This window comes from Nansenia antarctica (genome assembly GCF_963989245.1).
Source record: "Nansenia antarctica genome assembly, chromosome: 4".
NCBI classification, from domain to species: Eukaryota; Metazoa; Chordata; class Actinopteri; order Argentiniformes; family Microstomatidae; genus Nansenia; species Nansenia antarctica.
In genome coordinates, this window is record NC_137689.1 from 50,830,998 (window position 1) to 50,846,186 (window position 15,189).

The 15,189-nt window shown below is 46.6% G+C and overlaps 1 protein-coding gene across 1 annotated transcript in view; it reads left to right on the forward strand.

Annotated features, from left to right (window-relative positions):
* pde8b (phosphodiesterase 8B) overlaps positions 1 to 15,189 on the forward strand; it is a gene marked incomplete at both ends in the record, with an annotated part of 44,330 nt that overhangs the window by 3,790 nt on the left and 25,351 nt on the right. The window contains one exon of the mRNA XM_080530180.1: positions 10,252 to 10,308. Within this exon, the coding sequence (XP_080386306.1) occupies positions 10,252 to 10,308 (57 nt within the window). The remainder of the gene's footprint in view (positions 1 to 10,251; positions 10,309 to 15,189) is intronic.

A 15,189-nucleotide genomic window follows, 5' to 3' on the forward strand; every position in this document is an offset into this window, starting at 1 on the left:
AGGATGCCATCTCCACGGCACTACACACTACCCTGACACACCTGGATAACAACAACACCTACGCAAGCATTCAACACTATCATCCCCTCCAAGCTGATCACCAAGCTCTGGACTTCCTGACCAACAGACCCCAGTTTGTTAAGCTTGACCACCACACCTCCCCCACCCTGAACCTAAACACCGGTGTCCCACAGGACTGTGCTGAGCCCTCTTCTCTACTCCCTCTTCACCCACGACTGCGTGCCTGTGCATGGCTCCAATACCATCACCAAGTTCGCAGACGACATCACAGTGGTAAGCCTGATAAGCACCAACGTCGAGTCGGCCTCCAAGGAGGAGGTTCAGCACCTCAAGACTAGGGTTGGGTACCGAAAATCGGTACCGGTAGGTACCGGTTACTTTACATTCGGTATGTACCCGTACCGAATCGCAAAGGAGATTTCGGTACCTCATTTCGGTACTTTTCTATCTCGCCCCCTGGTGTCCGGTGTCAACTGGTGACTCGTGACGTCACATCGCCTGTTAAATTTCCACTCAGTGAAAGCAGCGAGTATGGAAGGATAACGAGAAGGTTTCTAATAGCAACTTCCGCTAGCGGGTTGGCATAACGCGACGCTCGACTTATGGGTGCGTTCCGTAAACTCGTTCTGGAATTCTGATCACCACTCGTGGAATGCCTTCTGTCCAATCAAATGACTTGCTCCCCTTATGACGTCGGGCCCAGTGTGCGCTGCGACGCTCTCAGAGCGAGTTTACGAACGCAAGCCTTTGATTGGACAGTGCACTCCAGGATTCGACGCGTCTGTTGATGACGTAGTGCGGATGTGTGGCTGCGTCTCTGCGAGGTGGACAACATGATCGGGGATCTCCTGATATTCGGGTACTGTGTCAGATCATGTATATATCATGTAGATATATCCTTATCCTACTACTGTGTCTGAAAAATGTAGGGACAGGGGAGGTGGTTAGGGGTAGGGGAGGCTGTATGCATATCAGGGGGGTGGCAGGGTTGGGGGAGATGGGTAGGGGAAGGGGAGGTTGTATGCGTGCCCAGGGGGGGGCGGGGGGGGGGGTGGCCGTGATGGGGGAGATGGCTAGGGGTAGGGGAGGCTGTAGGCATGGGAGAACAGGTAGGTTTTGAGGTGGGATTTAAAGGTGAGGAGTGAGGGTGAGTCTCTGAGTGGTTGAGGGAGAGAGTTCCAGAGGCGGGGTGCAGCTCGTGAAAAGGCACGGTGACCGAAGCCTTTGAGTTTTGAGGGTGGGACAGTGAGGGGAACAATGGATGAGGATCGGAGGGTACGGGTAGGGCGGTGGGGGTGAAGGAGGTCAGTCAGGTAAGGGGGGGCCAGGCTATGGAGGGCTTTGTATGTGAGGATGAGGACTTTGAATTGTATACGTTCTTTGATGGGGAGCCAGTGGAGAGAGTGGAGGACAGGAGTGATGTGGTCACGGGAGCGGGTGTTTGAGAGGAGGCGTGCAGCAGAGTTTTGGACCATCTGGAGTCTATGGAGGGAGCGGGAGGTGATGCCGGTGAGTAGGGAGTTGCAGTAGTCAAGGCGGGAGGAGATGAAGGCGTGGATGAGGGATTCAGCAGCGGGCGGGGAGAGGCAGTGTCTGATTTTTGCAATGTTTCGGAGGTGGAAGTAGGATGTCTTGACAATAGAACTGACGTGGGGATCGAATGAGAGGGTGGGGTCCAGAATGAAGCCGAGGTTGCGAGCCAGGGGGGAGGGGGTGATGGTGGTGTCGTCAATGGTGAGTGTGATGGGTCCGGTTTTATTGAGGATGGATTTGGTGCCGATGAGGATGACTTCGGTCTTTTCACTGTTGAGTTTGAGGAAGTTGTGTGTGAGCCAGGTTTTTATTGCTGAAATGCAGTTTTCGATGTGACTGAGGGGTGGGTTCTGGGTGGAGTTTGTGGTGATGTAAATCTGGGTGTCATCGGCGTAGCAGTGGAAGTCCAGGTTGAATTGGCGGATGATGTGACCGAGGGGGAGTGTGTAGCAGAGGAAGAGCAGGGGGCCGAGGACTGAGCCTTGTGGGACCCCCTGTGTGACAGAGGAGGAGGAGGAGGTGTGACCGGAGAGGGAGATTAACTGTTGTCTGTTGGTGAGGTAGGAGGTGAGCCAGTCCAGGGCGGTGCCCTCAACACCCACAATCTAGACCTCAACACCAAGAAGACCAAGGAACTCATTGTGGATTACAGGAAAACCACACACTGCGAACACACCTCCATCTACATCAATGGGATGGAGGCGGAGCGTGTTTCCAGCTTCAAGTTCCTGGGTGTCCACATCTCTGAGGACCTCTCTTGGACCCTCAACTCCTCTACCCTGGTCAAAAAGGCGCAGGAGCGTCTATACTTCCTGAGGAGGCTGAAAAAAGCCCAGCTGTCTCCCAGGATTCTGGTCAACCTCTACCGGTGCACCAGCAAGAGTATTCTGACTAACTGCATAACAGTGTGGTATGGCAGCTGCTCTGTCTCTGACCAGAAGGCTCTGCAACGGGTGGTGAAAACCGGTGCCCAACTACCTGCCATCGAGGGCCTCCAGGAAAAGCGGTGTCTGCAGGGATCACGAAGCATCATTGAAGACACCTCTCACCCCAGTCACAGACTGTTTGCCCTCCTCCCACACAGGAGGCTGTACAGGAGTCTAGGCTCCCGCACCAGCAGGCTTATGAACAGCTTCTTCCCTGCAACTGTCAAGCTGCTGAACTCAAAATCCTGGCTGTAGCCTTGCCCCCTAGCCCCCCCCCATACCTCTATCCCCCAACAGGAGGAACATTGCACACACACCCCCCCCCCCCCCCATACCACTCAGGACTTCAACTTAGCTTTTGCACCACTGCTGTTTTGCACACTGTACATATACCCTAACTGTACATAGTGTATTGATATCCTTTGCCCTTGTTCTGTACATATCATACTGCACATAACTTAACTGTGCATATCTTTGCCCTTGTCTGTACATATCACACTGTACATATACAGTACCAGTTTGGACACACTTCCCCATTCAACACACACACACACACACACACACACACACACACACACACACACACAGCCTCAGTAATAGAAGAGCTGTAGGGCTATATAGGGCTCCCCCCATATCAGTCAACTTAGCCTTCCACATCACAGGGTCCAAACAAAAGAAGCATGCAAAATAAATTCAGTTTGGCTCTACAGGACACGCTCTGTCCACATTGGTAGAGCTGCTCATGACTGACCAACCTCAACATGATCTGAAATGGAGGCATAGGAAGGAAGTTAGTCGATAGAGTATCTATCATTAGAGCGGTTCCAACTGCTTGTGAGGTCTCGAGATGGACGGTACAATATGGAACCAGTCAGTCAGTAGGAGTGGTTCTAGTTCCATACGTCTGCTGTCGTCAGCTGTAACTTCTGACCTTCTCTGTCTGTCCTGTCGTCTTGAGTTGGGAGTGGTGGGGAGTTGCAGGGGGAGTGTGCTTGCCAGGTTTGTGAAAGGAGTGTGAAAACAGGCAAACGGTACACACTCATCATCGTGCTAATGGCGATAAGGGTCAGTGTGTGTTTGTTTGTGTGTGTGTGTGTGTGTGTGTGTGTGTGTGTGTGTGTGTGTGTGTCGGTCTGTGTGTGTCGGTGCCTGCGTGTCAAGTGCCTAGTATAACACAGGTTTGTTTTGTGTTAGCCGCTGTCGGAGAGGTCACTAATCCTTGTGCAAATGTCACCTGTTCATATCTGTGTTACCATCACTTAGAGGTCGCTTACACGTACTCTTGCTGAGTGGTTGCCCAGAGAGTGTTTGTTTGTGGTAGTTGGAGGACCAATCCTTTTTCATTGATTGGTATTGTTGTAACGATGAGGGGGATCATATCAGGTGAGGCACGACAAGAGCTCTTGTGACTTGAATGGCGTTATCAGTCCCTTGATCTATGTCCGTTTTCTTTTATCTGACCTTATCAGATGACTGCGTGAGTGGTGATTGACAGCTTTAGAGTTTTTTACGGTGGTAAACCGTGGGCAGTATACTGACCCCATTATCAAGGTCATGGGATCGTAGGGAGAAGGACAGACAGAATCTCTGTGGTTGGATTTCCTAATATGCAGACTAGATTGTTTAAGGTCCAGTAGGTAGATTTGAGCTTTAAAAGTGTGCTACATTGCAGTGATAAATCAGTTGCAAGGAATGAGGCCGCATGATGATGAAGGACATGCAGCGGTCCAAACAAAGCGCTTTCTATAACCTGTTGTTGAGGACAAGCACTAGCCGCTACTTACTATTTGAACGTTTTATTTGTTTACATGGATTTGCACCTATTTGCCGTTATTAGAAAACGTAGCATATTGACTTTCACATTTTCAGTGTGGCCACAGAGGGCAGTATTGCACGAAATAACATGCATCATCTTAACGGTATTAGTAAGACAATCTCCCCAAAGATTATGTCTGGCCCTAATGATGAGATGACCCTAATGAGTCTGTCGACGTAATTAAATGAAAACAAAGACCCACACACTGTTTGGAGGCTCTCCTAGGTCAGAACAGTAACGTCACCCACTGTGGGTCTCTTTCAGGCTTAGGTAATGATCTGTAAATGTTGGTCACTGTAGTTACAGGTACACTATATGGACAAAAGTATTGGGACACCCGAACATCACACGCATATGTGCTTATTAAACTTCTAATTCCAAAACCATGGGCATTAATATGGAGTTGGTCCCACCTTTGCTGCTATAACAGCTTCCACTCTTCTGGGAAGACTCTCTACTAGATTTTAGAATTATGGTTGTGGGGATTTGCTCCCATTCAGCCACAAGAGCATTAATGAGGTCGGGCACTGATGTTGGGTGAGAAGGACTGGCTCGCAGTCGGTGTTCCAATTCATCCCAAAGGTGTTGGATCGGGTTGAGGTCAGAGCTCTGTGTGCAGGCCAGTCAAGTTCTTCCAGACCAAACTCAGCAAACCATGTCATTATGGACCTCACTTTGTGTATGGGGGCATTGTCATGCTGAAACTGGAAAGGGCCTTCCCCAAACTGTTGCCACAAAGTTGGAAGCATACAATTCTCTAGAATCGTATGAATGAATGCTGTAACATTAAGATTTCTCTTCACTGGAACTAAGGGGCCTAGCCCAAACCATGAAAACAGACCCAGACGATAATTGTATCCACATACTTTTGTCCATATAGTGTATGTTTGTGTGTGCGTGTGTGTGTGTGAGTGTGTGTGTGTGTGTGTGTGTGTGTGTGTGTGTGTGTGTGTGTGTGTGTGTGTGTGTGTGTGTGTGTGTGTGTGTGCGTGCGTGCGTGCGTGCGCCTTCATCCACCAGTTAGATAACTGACTGTCTTAGAGATGGAACCATGGACAGTGGCTCCATACTGCTCAGGGAATGTGCAGCTAGTTTATTTCCAAGTCCTAGGGCCCGGGTTTAATTTCTCCGAAAGTTCTCTGTAAAATACTTACATACCTGGATTTTGAATCAAACATCATATTTTATTCATACCGTGGTCTCAATACATTTTACCACATGCACTTTAGATAAGTGTCTTCTCATGCAGATCAGTATGAAACCTCATTTAGACCTGTTCTGGCTTCACTTCATAATACTGGACTGTAGCCTGCTCCAAGTACTGTCATTACCATACCATTATCATCATCATTATCATCATAATGCATAGCTTCTATTCAGACCCATCCAATTTTGCTCACTGTTGCCAGGACATGCGCTGTGTGCTGTACAGTAGAATCGTGATGAGGACAGTCTTTCCCCCCCCAAAACATTTAGCAAAGAGCCATTAACCACATTAGAGGACAGCAGTATTATCTAGCGGGTGCGTTTCAACAAGTGGTGAGAGCGAGCCGTAATGGCAAAGATATTACAAATGTGTTACAACTGAATAGTACGCTATGTTCCCTGATGTGCCGCGCTCTGAAAAATGTTGTTGTATGAAATCGGGTTGGTGACAGATTACCATAATGAACTTGTACGTACTGTAATGCCCTGAACAGCATGTTCGATAACTGTATCGCGTCCTGAATCCAGAGATGCTTATCTCTCGGGCCGAGGTGACCTTGACCCTTTAGTTGTTACATATACAGTTTGTTATCCATCATGAGCAGTGAGCACACACATCTCTCTCTCTCTCTCTCTCTCTCTCTCTCTCTCTCTCTCTCTCTCTCTCCTATCCTTATAATGTTATTGTAATACATGTTCAGTACGGACAGGTGTGTGTGTGTGTGTGTGTGTGTGTGTGTGTGTGTGTGTGTGTGTGTGTGTGAGCGAGAGAGAGAGAGAGAGAGAGAGTGAGAGTGAGTTAGCTAATGCATCTTCTGAGAGCCTTCAGGAAGCACAGTGTTTCATCAGCAGCACCTACCCAGCACTGTGGTAGCTAAGGGTTATCTTTGATAAACAAGGAAAGAAAGAGATGAAGGAGCGTGAGATGACAGAAAGAGAAAACAATCTAATACAATTTGTGAGTATAGGGTTAGGGTTAGGGTTAGCACTTTAGAGAGATTGTTTTGATGCAACACTCTTCACAATGAAACAAGGGTGGAATGGGCTAGAGACTGGGAAAACATGGAGACTTAGAGGAAATAGAGGGAGAGAGAGAGAGAGAGAGAGAGAGAGAGAGAGAGAGGAGAGAGAGAGAGAGAGAGAGAGAGAGAGAGAGAGAGAGAGAGAGAGAGAGAGAGAGAGAGAGAGAGAGAGAGATTCCCCCAAACTAACTAACCAGCAAGCTCAAACTGTCAGCCTCTGTCTGGCATTTCACTAGGAATAACACACCATCAGCATAAGACAGGAGGGATACTTGGTGAGAGGTAAACCCGCCCCCCTCACGTCACCTAGGGGTTCAATAGCTATCATACTGTATCTCATTCAGTGACTTCCATCCTGTAGATCCAGATCAAAGTGAGACAGTTGAGTAATTGTTTACTGTGTAACACTGCATTGGAGGGCTCAGATGAGATGAGTGTGGGCTGTATGACAGAGGGGCAATCCCATGATAACAGAATGTTGCTGGGACTCGATTTTTCACTTTCAAACGTATGCCAAAGACATACCCTTGATAGCAACATTTAACAAACCCTGCAACTCTACGCACATAGACAAAAAAACACATTTACTCTAAGAATTGTACAGATTCAGGTTTAGTTTGTGTTATGTAACCACATTTTTCCCCTACAGAAATGCATAATTTCGTGATTTGAGTGTCATTCTGTACATGATGAGGATGATGATGTCGCTAATAGGGAAACAAAGTCGGAATTACACAGACTCTCATTAAGGTAATAAATAATGTATTCTTTTGATCAACTTATGTACAACATTAAAATGGGAAATTGATAAGAACTCACAAAACACAAGAAACTGTCTTTGAAACACTTAATTTAATGTCATTTAAATCAATGACATGTGTGGTTTTCTTTCATACCAAAAGAAAATAGTGTACACGTTTGGCAGAACAAACAGATGTTCCACTATGCCAGGTGCAGACACACAGAGAGACACCCAATCTGCTCCTAGATTGGCTCTTTATTCTCTTTATTCTCTGTTCCGTTGTGGGAAGGGTACTAAGAATCACATCAGGGACACCACATATGATGTGTCAGTGCACTCTGTAATGATGAAGACAAACCTCTTGCTGTCCTTTGTGTAGACGTGTGCAATGGAGAACGATGACATCCAACAAACAACGATAGTCTACTTTTTGGGGGGATGGATGGAAGATGGTTGAACAAAAAGTTCTGGGTTGAGTTCCCCCTAACATAGACTAGTAGCATTCATTTTACACCCAATTTGATATGCTCTGATAGACTTCCCATTTCGGTCTTCATGGGTCCTTTTTACATGGAACGTAATTGATGAGAGGCTGGCGCAGAGGCTTTTGTCTGGGGACACTGCCCCCTCCCTGACCCTGGACCCCACTCTCTCTACAGCACAACCGTCCAGGGATCACACAGAGGCACGGGAACAAACGCAGGACGCACAAACAAGCACATCATTAGCATGTGTGTCACTGTCACATACATCACTCACCAGAGACCACACAAACCAGCTCATGGTACATTGAACAGCATTCAAATGAATCTGGCCTCGTTCAACTCCATGACAGAACGTAGAGGGACAGCTTGTTCTGAGGGGCAGAGCTTTGATGTCATAACGGATCATACCATGTGTTGTTTTGGTGTGTGAAATGTAGCCATGGTAGATAGCAAAGTCCACTAGTTTATCAGTATTGTAAGAAACAACTTTGTTTTCTGTGATTTTTTTATTTATTGATAATACAGACTATACATATCGCAAAACACAAAACACATTGGAGTATTTAGAATGAAGAAGTGATTTCACGGTGTGAATTTGTAATCTTTGGAAACTATGTAGCAGCTAATACCCCTGTCAATGTGATGGAGTGTAACAACATGTCATCTCATTTAGTGGAGATGTTGCAAATTCATTCTTAGACTCACTTCATTTCACATGATATAGGCCAGATCTGAATGATAGTCATTCTGCTTTTTCCACAATGACAGAACAAAAATATTGATATACACACACAAACACACGCACACACACACACACACACACACACACACACACACACACACACACACACACACACACACACACACACACACACACACAAACACAAACAATCAAATGGCATAGCTAATGTGTTTGAGACCATGAAACTTCCATTAGCAGTGATATTGTAGAATATATGTTTTAGCTTGGGTTCACTTGTCCTAATTGATCAACAATATCACATTCAGTTCTTCTTTTTCATCCATCAGCAGCTGTTGAACAGCATATGAAATCACTCAAAACGTTTTTTTTACTTTCACATCTCAACTCTAGTAAGTAAGTAAGTAAGTAAAGCTTTATTTATATAGCGTCTTTCGTACATGAAATGCAACTCAAAGCACTTTACAATAGAACATATACAATGAGATTACAAGAAGGGGGGGGGATGGGGGGGAGGGGAAACGAGACACAACAGCAGGGGAGGAGTGGGGGAAAGGAGGGGAAGGAGGGGTTAAAGCTACAAATGCATTTTGTCAGCATAACACATGCATGGCTATGGAGCTGATGGGAGCAAGGTTGAGATAATCATGATTGTCAAGATGACACAAGGGAGACTCTGGCCCAATCGCAGTTCACCCCTTGGCCCTACCACGTAGCCCTATCCCTCCGTTTTGCACGTTCACATGTAGGGGTATGGTGTCCCAATTCTTGCTGACACGGAGGGGTAGGGCCAAGTGTTATTTAGGCTATTTGGCCCTCCAAACTGAGTTTTTTCAGCTGCACACACAAACAGAGTTACAAACGAAGTGATATGCAAAATCCCAGAATGCCTTGCGAATCAATGAGGAAGAAAACCACAAATGTATTTATATTATATTATATATATATTTATTTTCTTTGGATATTTAAAGAATTATGATAACCATTGTATTCTTTTAGTTAAATGTCATTTCAATGTATTATAGACCTTTTCTTTATAACAAGCATAAGCGTGTGCGTGCGTGTGTTATTTATATATTATTATTATTATAAGTTCCCAGCTGAGGAGCTTACACAGGGCAGGATGACGCATGTGGGTAAGGAGCCGGCAGACTGGGCCATACACACACTCCCATGCACACACTCACGCAGAATTACCACCGTCTCTGCACTCCCGCACTAGGCCTAAGTCGGGCAGACGTGTGTATTCAACTTGCAGCTGGTAATACTCTCTAAAGAGGCTTGCAGCGGAGCAACCCTTACTGCGTCACTAATACTGTGTGTGTGTGTGTGTGTGTGTGTGTGTGTGTGTGTGTGTGTGTGTGTGTCAGGGTGACCATGTTTATAGATAGGGAGTCCACTAAGCCTGTGGTGGAGAGTCCAGTAGTCAGGAAAACCTCCCCGCTGGGTGTTACTGTGTAGCGTCTGAGGCTTGCCTGAGCGAGTAGTAGGGGCATCTGCCTTCTACTGGGAAATACCTGGCTACCTCACTCCTCTATTGACTATTAAAAGTGAGAGAATAAAGAGAGAGAGAGAGAGAGAAAGAAGAGAGAAAGAGAGAGAGAGGTACTACCGAGCTGTGTAGAGAGAGACAGGGTCCATATGGGGATATGCTCCTGGAGATCAGGAGGTAAAATGGTAAGCAGTGTTCTGCTGATCTCTTTTCCTCTTTTCCACTGTGTCTGTGTTTCTACCCTCATTCTCCCCTGCTCTCCTGTTTTTTTTTACCAACTCCTTCTCTCTCACTGTGTTCTGTTGCAGGTATCGTCCACAGAAGAATGCATAGGACCTATGCGACTAACCCAAGAACCTATTCAGGTAAAAACAAACGTGGTTTACTTTGGAGTGGTTGATGTGGTTGTTGTTTTCAATGGCTTGTCATATGATAGACAGATCTACTGTATGACGCTTAATAATAATGTTTTATTTGCCATGCAATCAACTTGTCAGTCAATTGTTGGAATTTGGTATTTTTTGCTCTTGGCACAGGGTCAGCCATAGTCGGCGCCCCTGGAGTAATTAGGGGTTAAGTGCCTTGCTCAATGGCACATGCAGCTCCCTCCTGAGGAGGGGATCGAACCAGAGACCTTATGATTGCTAGTCGGCCTCTCTAACCTCTAGGCTACCCCCGTCCCCCTTTAGGATGTGTAAAAAAAAAGAACGTCTGACTGACTTGAATCAGAGACAGTGAACAAGATTGAGCTTAAGATGGCTGCCTCGGTTCGAGCTGCTCTTCAACTCTGCGCTATTTTGTTGATATTTGTTACCTTTTTTGTGTGCAGAACGTCTCTGCAAAATAAAAATAAACATGACCAGCAAAATGCAACAGGGGCAACAGAGCAGGGATTCTGGTCAGACTAAAAAATGTGAACCGTACCCAACTCCCATCTATACTTCTTGCCAATGTCTAGTCTCTGGACAACAAACAGGATGAGCTCAGAGGAAGGATTACTTTCCAACAGGCATGCAGCAGCACCCTTATCTTCACAGAGACTTGGCTTCCCCCCAAGCCGCCAGACACTACCATTGCTCGAAAAAGAACTGTACAGGATAGTTAACTGGCAGGGAAAAGGTGCATCCTGATGCTGCTTCGATTGTGACGGGGGACTTTAATCGGCCTGAACCTGACTCCTACCTAGGTACCATCAACACATCTCCTGTCCCACGCATGGCGATAACATTCTCCACCTTTCCACACGACACAGCGGAATAGCTACAGAGCGCCAATCCGCCCTGTTTCTGGCCCTGTCTCTATACTGCTCCTGCCGACAGAGGCCGAAGCAAGTGCCACCAGTGACATGAGTCGTCCAACACTGAAGTGAGCGAACAGGCGAGTTTACGCTTCAGGGGTGTTTTGACTGAACTGTCCGATTGGGACATTTTTTTCTCCGCTGATAAACCCCATCGATGCTTTCATCGATCTGCCAGTGTGGACACTGACGCGCCACTCCCAGACAAGCTCGATTCCTTCCCCGCTCGGTTTGAGGGTAATGACATGGAGCTCCGCACTCAGGCTCCCGTTACTTGCGAGGACTGTGTGCTGTCGATTACCGAGGCTGACGTGCGAAAAGCTTTTAAGCTTTGTCAACATCCGTAAAGACGGAGCATGCGCTGTCCGACTGGCGGGTGTATTCACTGAGATATTCAATCTCTTCAAGGTGACCACTATCATTCTAGTCCCCAAGAAGTCCAAACCAACCCGCCTTAATGACTATCTCCCTGTTGCACTCACGTCTATCACAACGAAGTGCTTTGAGAGGTTGGTGAAGTCCCACATAAATTCCTATCTACCTGCCATACGAGACCTTCTCCAATTTGCATACCATGTCAAAAGATGCACCGACGACACCATTACACTGCTCTATCTCACCTGGACAGGAAGAACACCTACTGTATGTGAGAATGTTGTTTATTGACTACAGCTTTCATCACCATAGTCTCCTCTAAGCTCGTCACCAAGCTGAGGGACCTGGGTTTTTCAACACCTCCCTGTGTAACTGAATCCTAACAGGCAGACCCCGTGGTGAGGGTAGGCAGTATCACCTCCTCCACTCTGACTCACAATACGGGGCCACTCAGGGCTGTGTGCTCAGTCCCCTGTTGTACTCCTTGTTCACCCATGACTGCATGGTCATGCACAGCTCCAGTTCCATCATCAAGTTTGCTGATGACACCACCGTGGTCGGCTTGATCTCCAACAATGACGAGTCAGCCTATAGGGATGAGATAATGGTCCTGGCAGACTGGTGCTGGGAAAATAATCTCTCTCTCAGCTGATCATGGACTTCAGGAAGAAACAAGGGAGGGGGAGGCCTGCCAGGCCCCCATCGATGGGTCTGAAGTAGAGAGAGTTAATTGCTTCCAGTGTTGTTCACCTCACGAGGGACATGACATGGTCACTTCATAACCACACAGTGATGGAGTCTGCACGTGAGCGAGGAAATTCGGCATGTCTCCCCAGATCCTCACAGACACTTCCCACGGCCGTAGAACTCTGCAGAGAGTGGTGGAAACCCCCCTCCTGTTCAGTGACACCCACCAGTGTCATTGCACTCTGTACTTGACATTGTACTAATAATAATTCCTGTTGCTACATTCATTTACACTATTAGTATTGTTTTTACTACGTGTTGTTGTAACTTGTTTTTGTTTGCTTTATTCGGTTCTGTTGCCCAAGGCATTTCATTGCATTGTGTACCTGTATTCAATGTAATGACAAATAAACAAAACTTGGAGATTCACATCATCTAAATTCACTATGCCACAGACACCATATCTCCCATGCCACCTCATCTGAGAGTGTGTGTGTGCGTGTGTGTGTGTGTGTGTGTGTGTGTGTGTGTGTGTGTGTGTGTGTGTGTGTGTGTGTGCGCGTGCAGGTGTGTATGTACATGCGCTTGTGTTTGTGTGTGTGTTTGTGTGCGTGTGTGTGTGTGTGTGTGTGTGTGTGTGAGAGAGAGAGAATGATCTATTATGTCTGTATCCCTGGGCCTCTGTGCTGAGGCCATGCTGGGATTGGGACCGGGATAGTTATGTGTCCGTCCTGGGGATTGTGATTAAGACAGTGTTAGGCTTTATGAAACCAGATTAGCACTTGGCCTTACACTGGGGGAGAGTTACACAAGGTGTGTGTGTGTGTGTGTGTGTGTGTGTGTGTGTGTGTGTATGTGTGTGTGTGTGTGTGTGTGTGTGTGTGTGTGTTGGTTCTAGTGCTGTGTTTGCTGAAGTGATTCCTGGCGATCACTGCCGCTGGCCAGATCTCCTGTCCTTGTTCTAAACTTTAAATCTGGATCAGAATGATACGATCCAGGATCAGATCTATCTGGCTGATTTTGAGTCCTATAGGGGGAATTCATCCAGCTCGATCTGATCCTAGATAGCAAAAAAGAATCAGGGTCATTGTGATCCAGATGAAACGTTTTGAACAACCTGGGCCCAGGGGTTTGTGAGTCCAGGTCTGACTACAGAGAGGCCAGAGGCCTGGTGTGATTCTCCTGGTGTGATTCTCCTAGTGTGATTCTCCTAGTGTGATTCTCCTGGTGTGATTCTCCTGGTGTGATTCTCCTGGTGTGATTCTCCTGTCCTAGTATCTTAACGTCTCCCCCAGGCTCCGGCCCTCATCCAGTCCCTGTCCAACCCTCTTTATCGGGACACATAAAACCGCCCCAGGAGGCTCTCTGGCAGGTGCAGGGCTACAAGCTTTTATTAAAAACCCTCCCCAGATGCTCCATAAAACGGAGCAGAGTACTGTACAAGGCTGCTTTTGCCGCTGAAGCCATGACCTAATTACCCCCAGCCTGCTTTACCTCCCTCCGCTAGAACGGAGAGATGAAAAGAGAGAGATAAAATGCTCCAGAGGAGAGTTTGACATGCTGACAGTTTCCTCCTGACGTTCAGCATTCCCTCTCAACCCTGGACGGCCTCAGTCTCTCAACCCTGGACGGCCTCAGTCTCTCCAAACGTACTTTCCCCTGCTCTCTCTGTCTGTGTAGTGTACAGTATTCCTCCTCAGTTAGACAGACAACAGGATCAGAATCAGAATACATTTTATTACATCCCAATGTACACAAGAGTAAAGTTCTTTGGCATAGGTTCCTCAACATTGACTTTGCAGCCAGATACAAAATCACAATAATTGCGTAAAGTGAAATAAGTAAAGCAAGTAATAATAAAGTAATAATAAAGTGATGAAGTGATAAAGTGATGGCAGTCATATTACAGCGGAACCAGTCGTACTACAGTGGAATCAATAGTGCAAAAAGCTGTGCAAAGTACAATAAGATGAAATGCGATATGATACAGTAGTAGTCAGGTAGTGTTCAAGTAATCAGGTAGTGTGCAAGTAGTCATATAATATTGATTATTTTTGTAGATACACACAACAGAGTTCGGTGCTTCGGTGTGATGTAGTAGACTGTTTGTATGTATTCATGATGGGAGAGGTGATGTAATCGCCGTGATTTGGGGGATAAATCAGTTTCAGTGGTTCTGGGACGTGAGCCTGAACAGATTGGTGTGCTGCTACACCATCAGTTCAAAGATATGGGTTTATTAAATCCATGAATTATCATACTGTCGCTTCCTTCCTTTGTTCCTTCCACTGTTTGAAAACAAATCAGAAAAGAGGAAGAAAAGTTGTTGATGATGATGATGATGATGACGACGACGATGACGATTGATAGCATACGGTAAAAGGACGAAAGATCAGGAGAAACAGACGGTAACAGTCGGCCTCCAGAAGTGAGCTGCTTTAAGTCTTGGTCTGTGGCCAGTCAGCCCAGTGACGCCTCCCTGTCCTTGGGAGGCTCCCAACTTTAGAGGGTGTCTGGCCAGGATGTTCAAACATGGAGGATTAACCTCCGACCCCTGGCAGCGCGGCTCGGCCGTCAAGGGTAGGTATCTCTGCCAACACTGCCCGTCAGGGCCCACATCATAAACCACTTATAGACACCACTATATTAAGCCGTTAAGTGATTGTGTACAAGCGTACTGTATCCTAACCATACAGATAATGGTGCACTGTAAACACACGTCTTCTGAGGAGACGTTCTGGTCGGGTCATTGTGTAATGTGTATGTTCATCCACTTCCTGTAATGGAACAACTTGTTTTGGTTCCTGATTGTAAATTGGCAATAAATTGTGTCAATTCTCATTGAGGATGACATGAACAGGAGATGATGTGTGTGTATTTACATTGC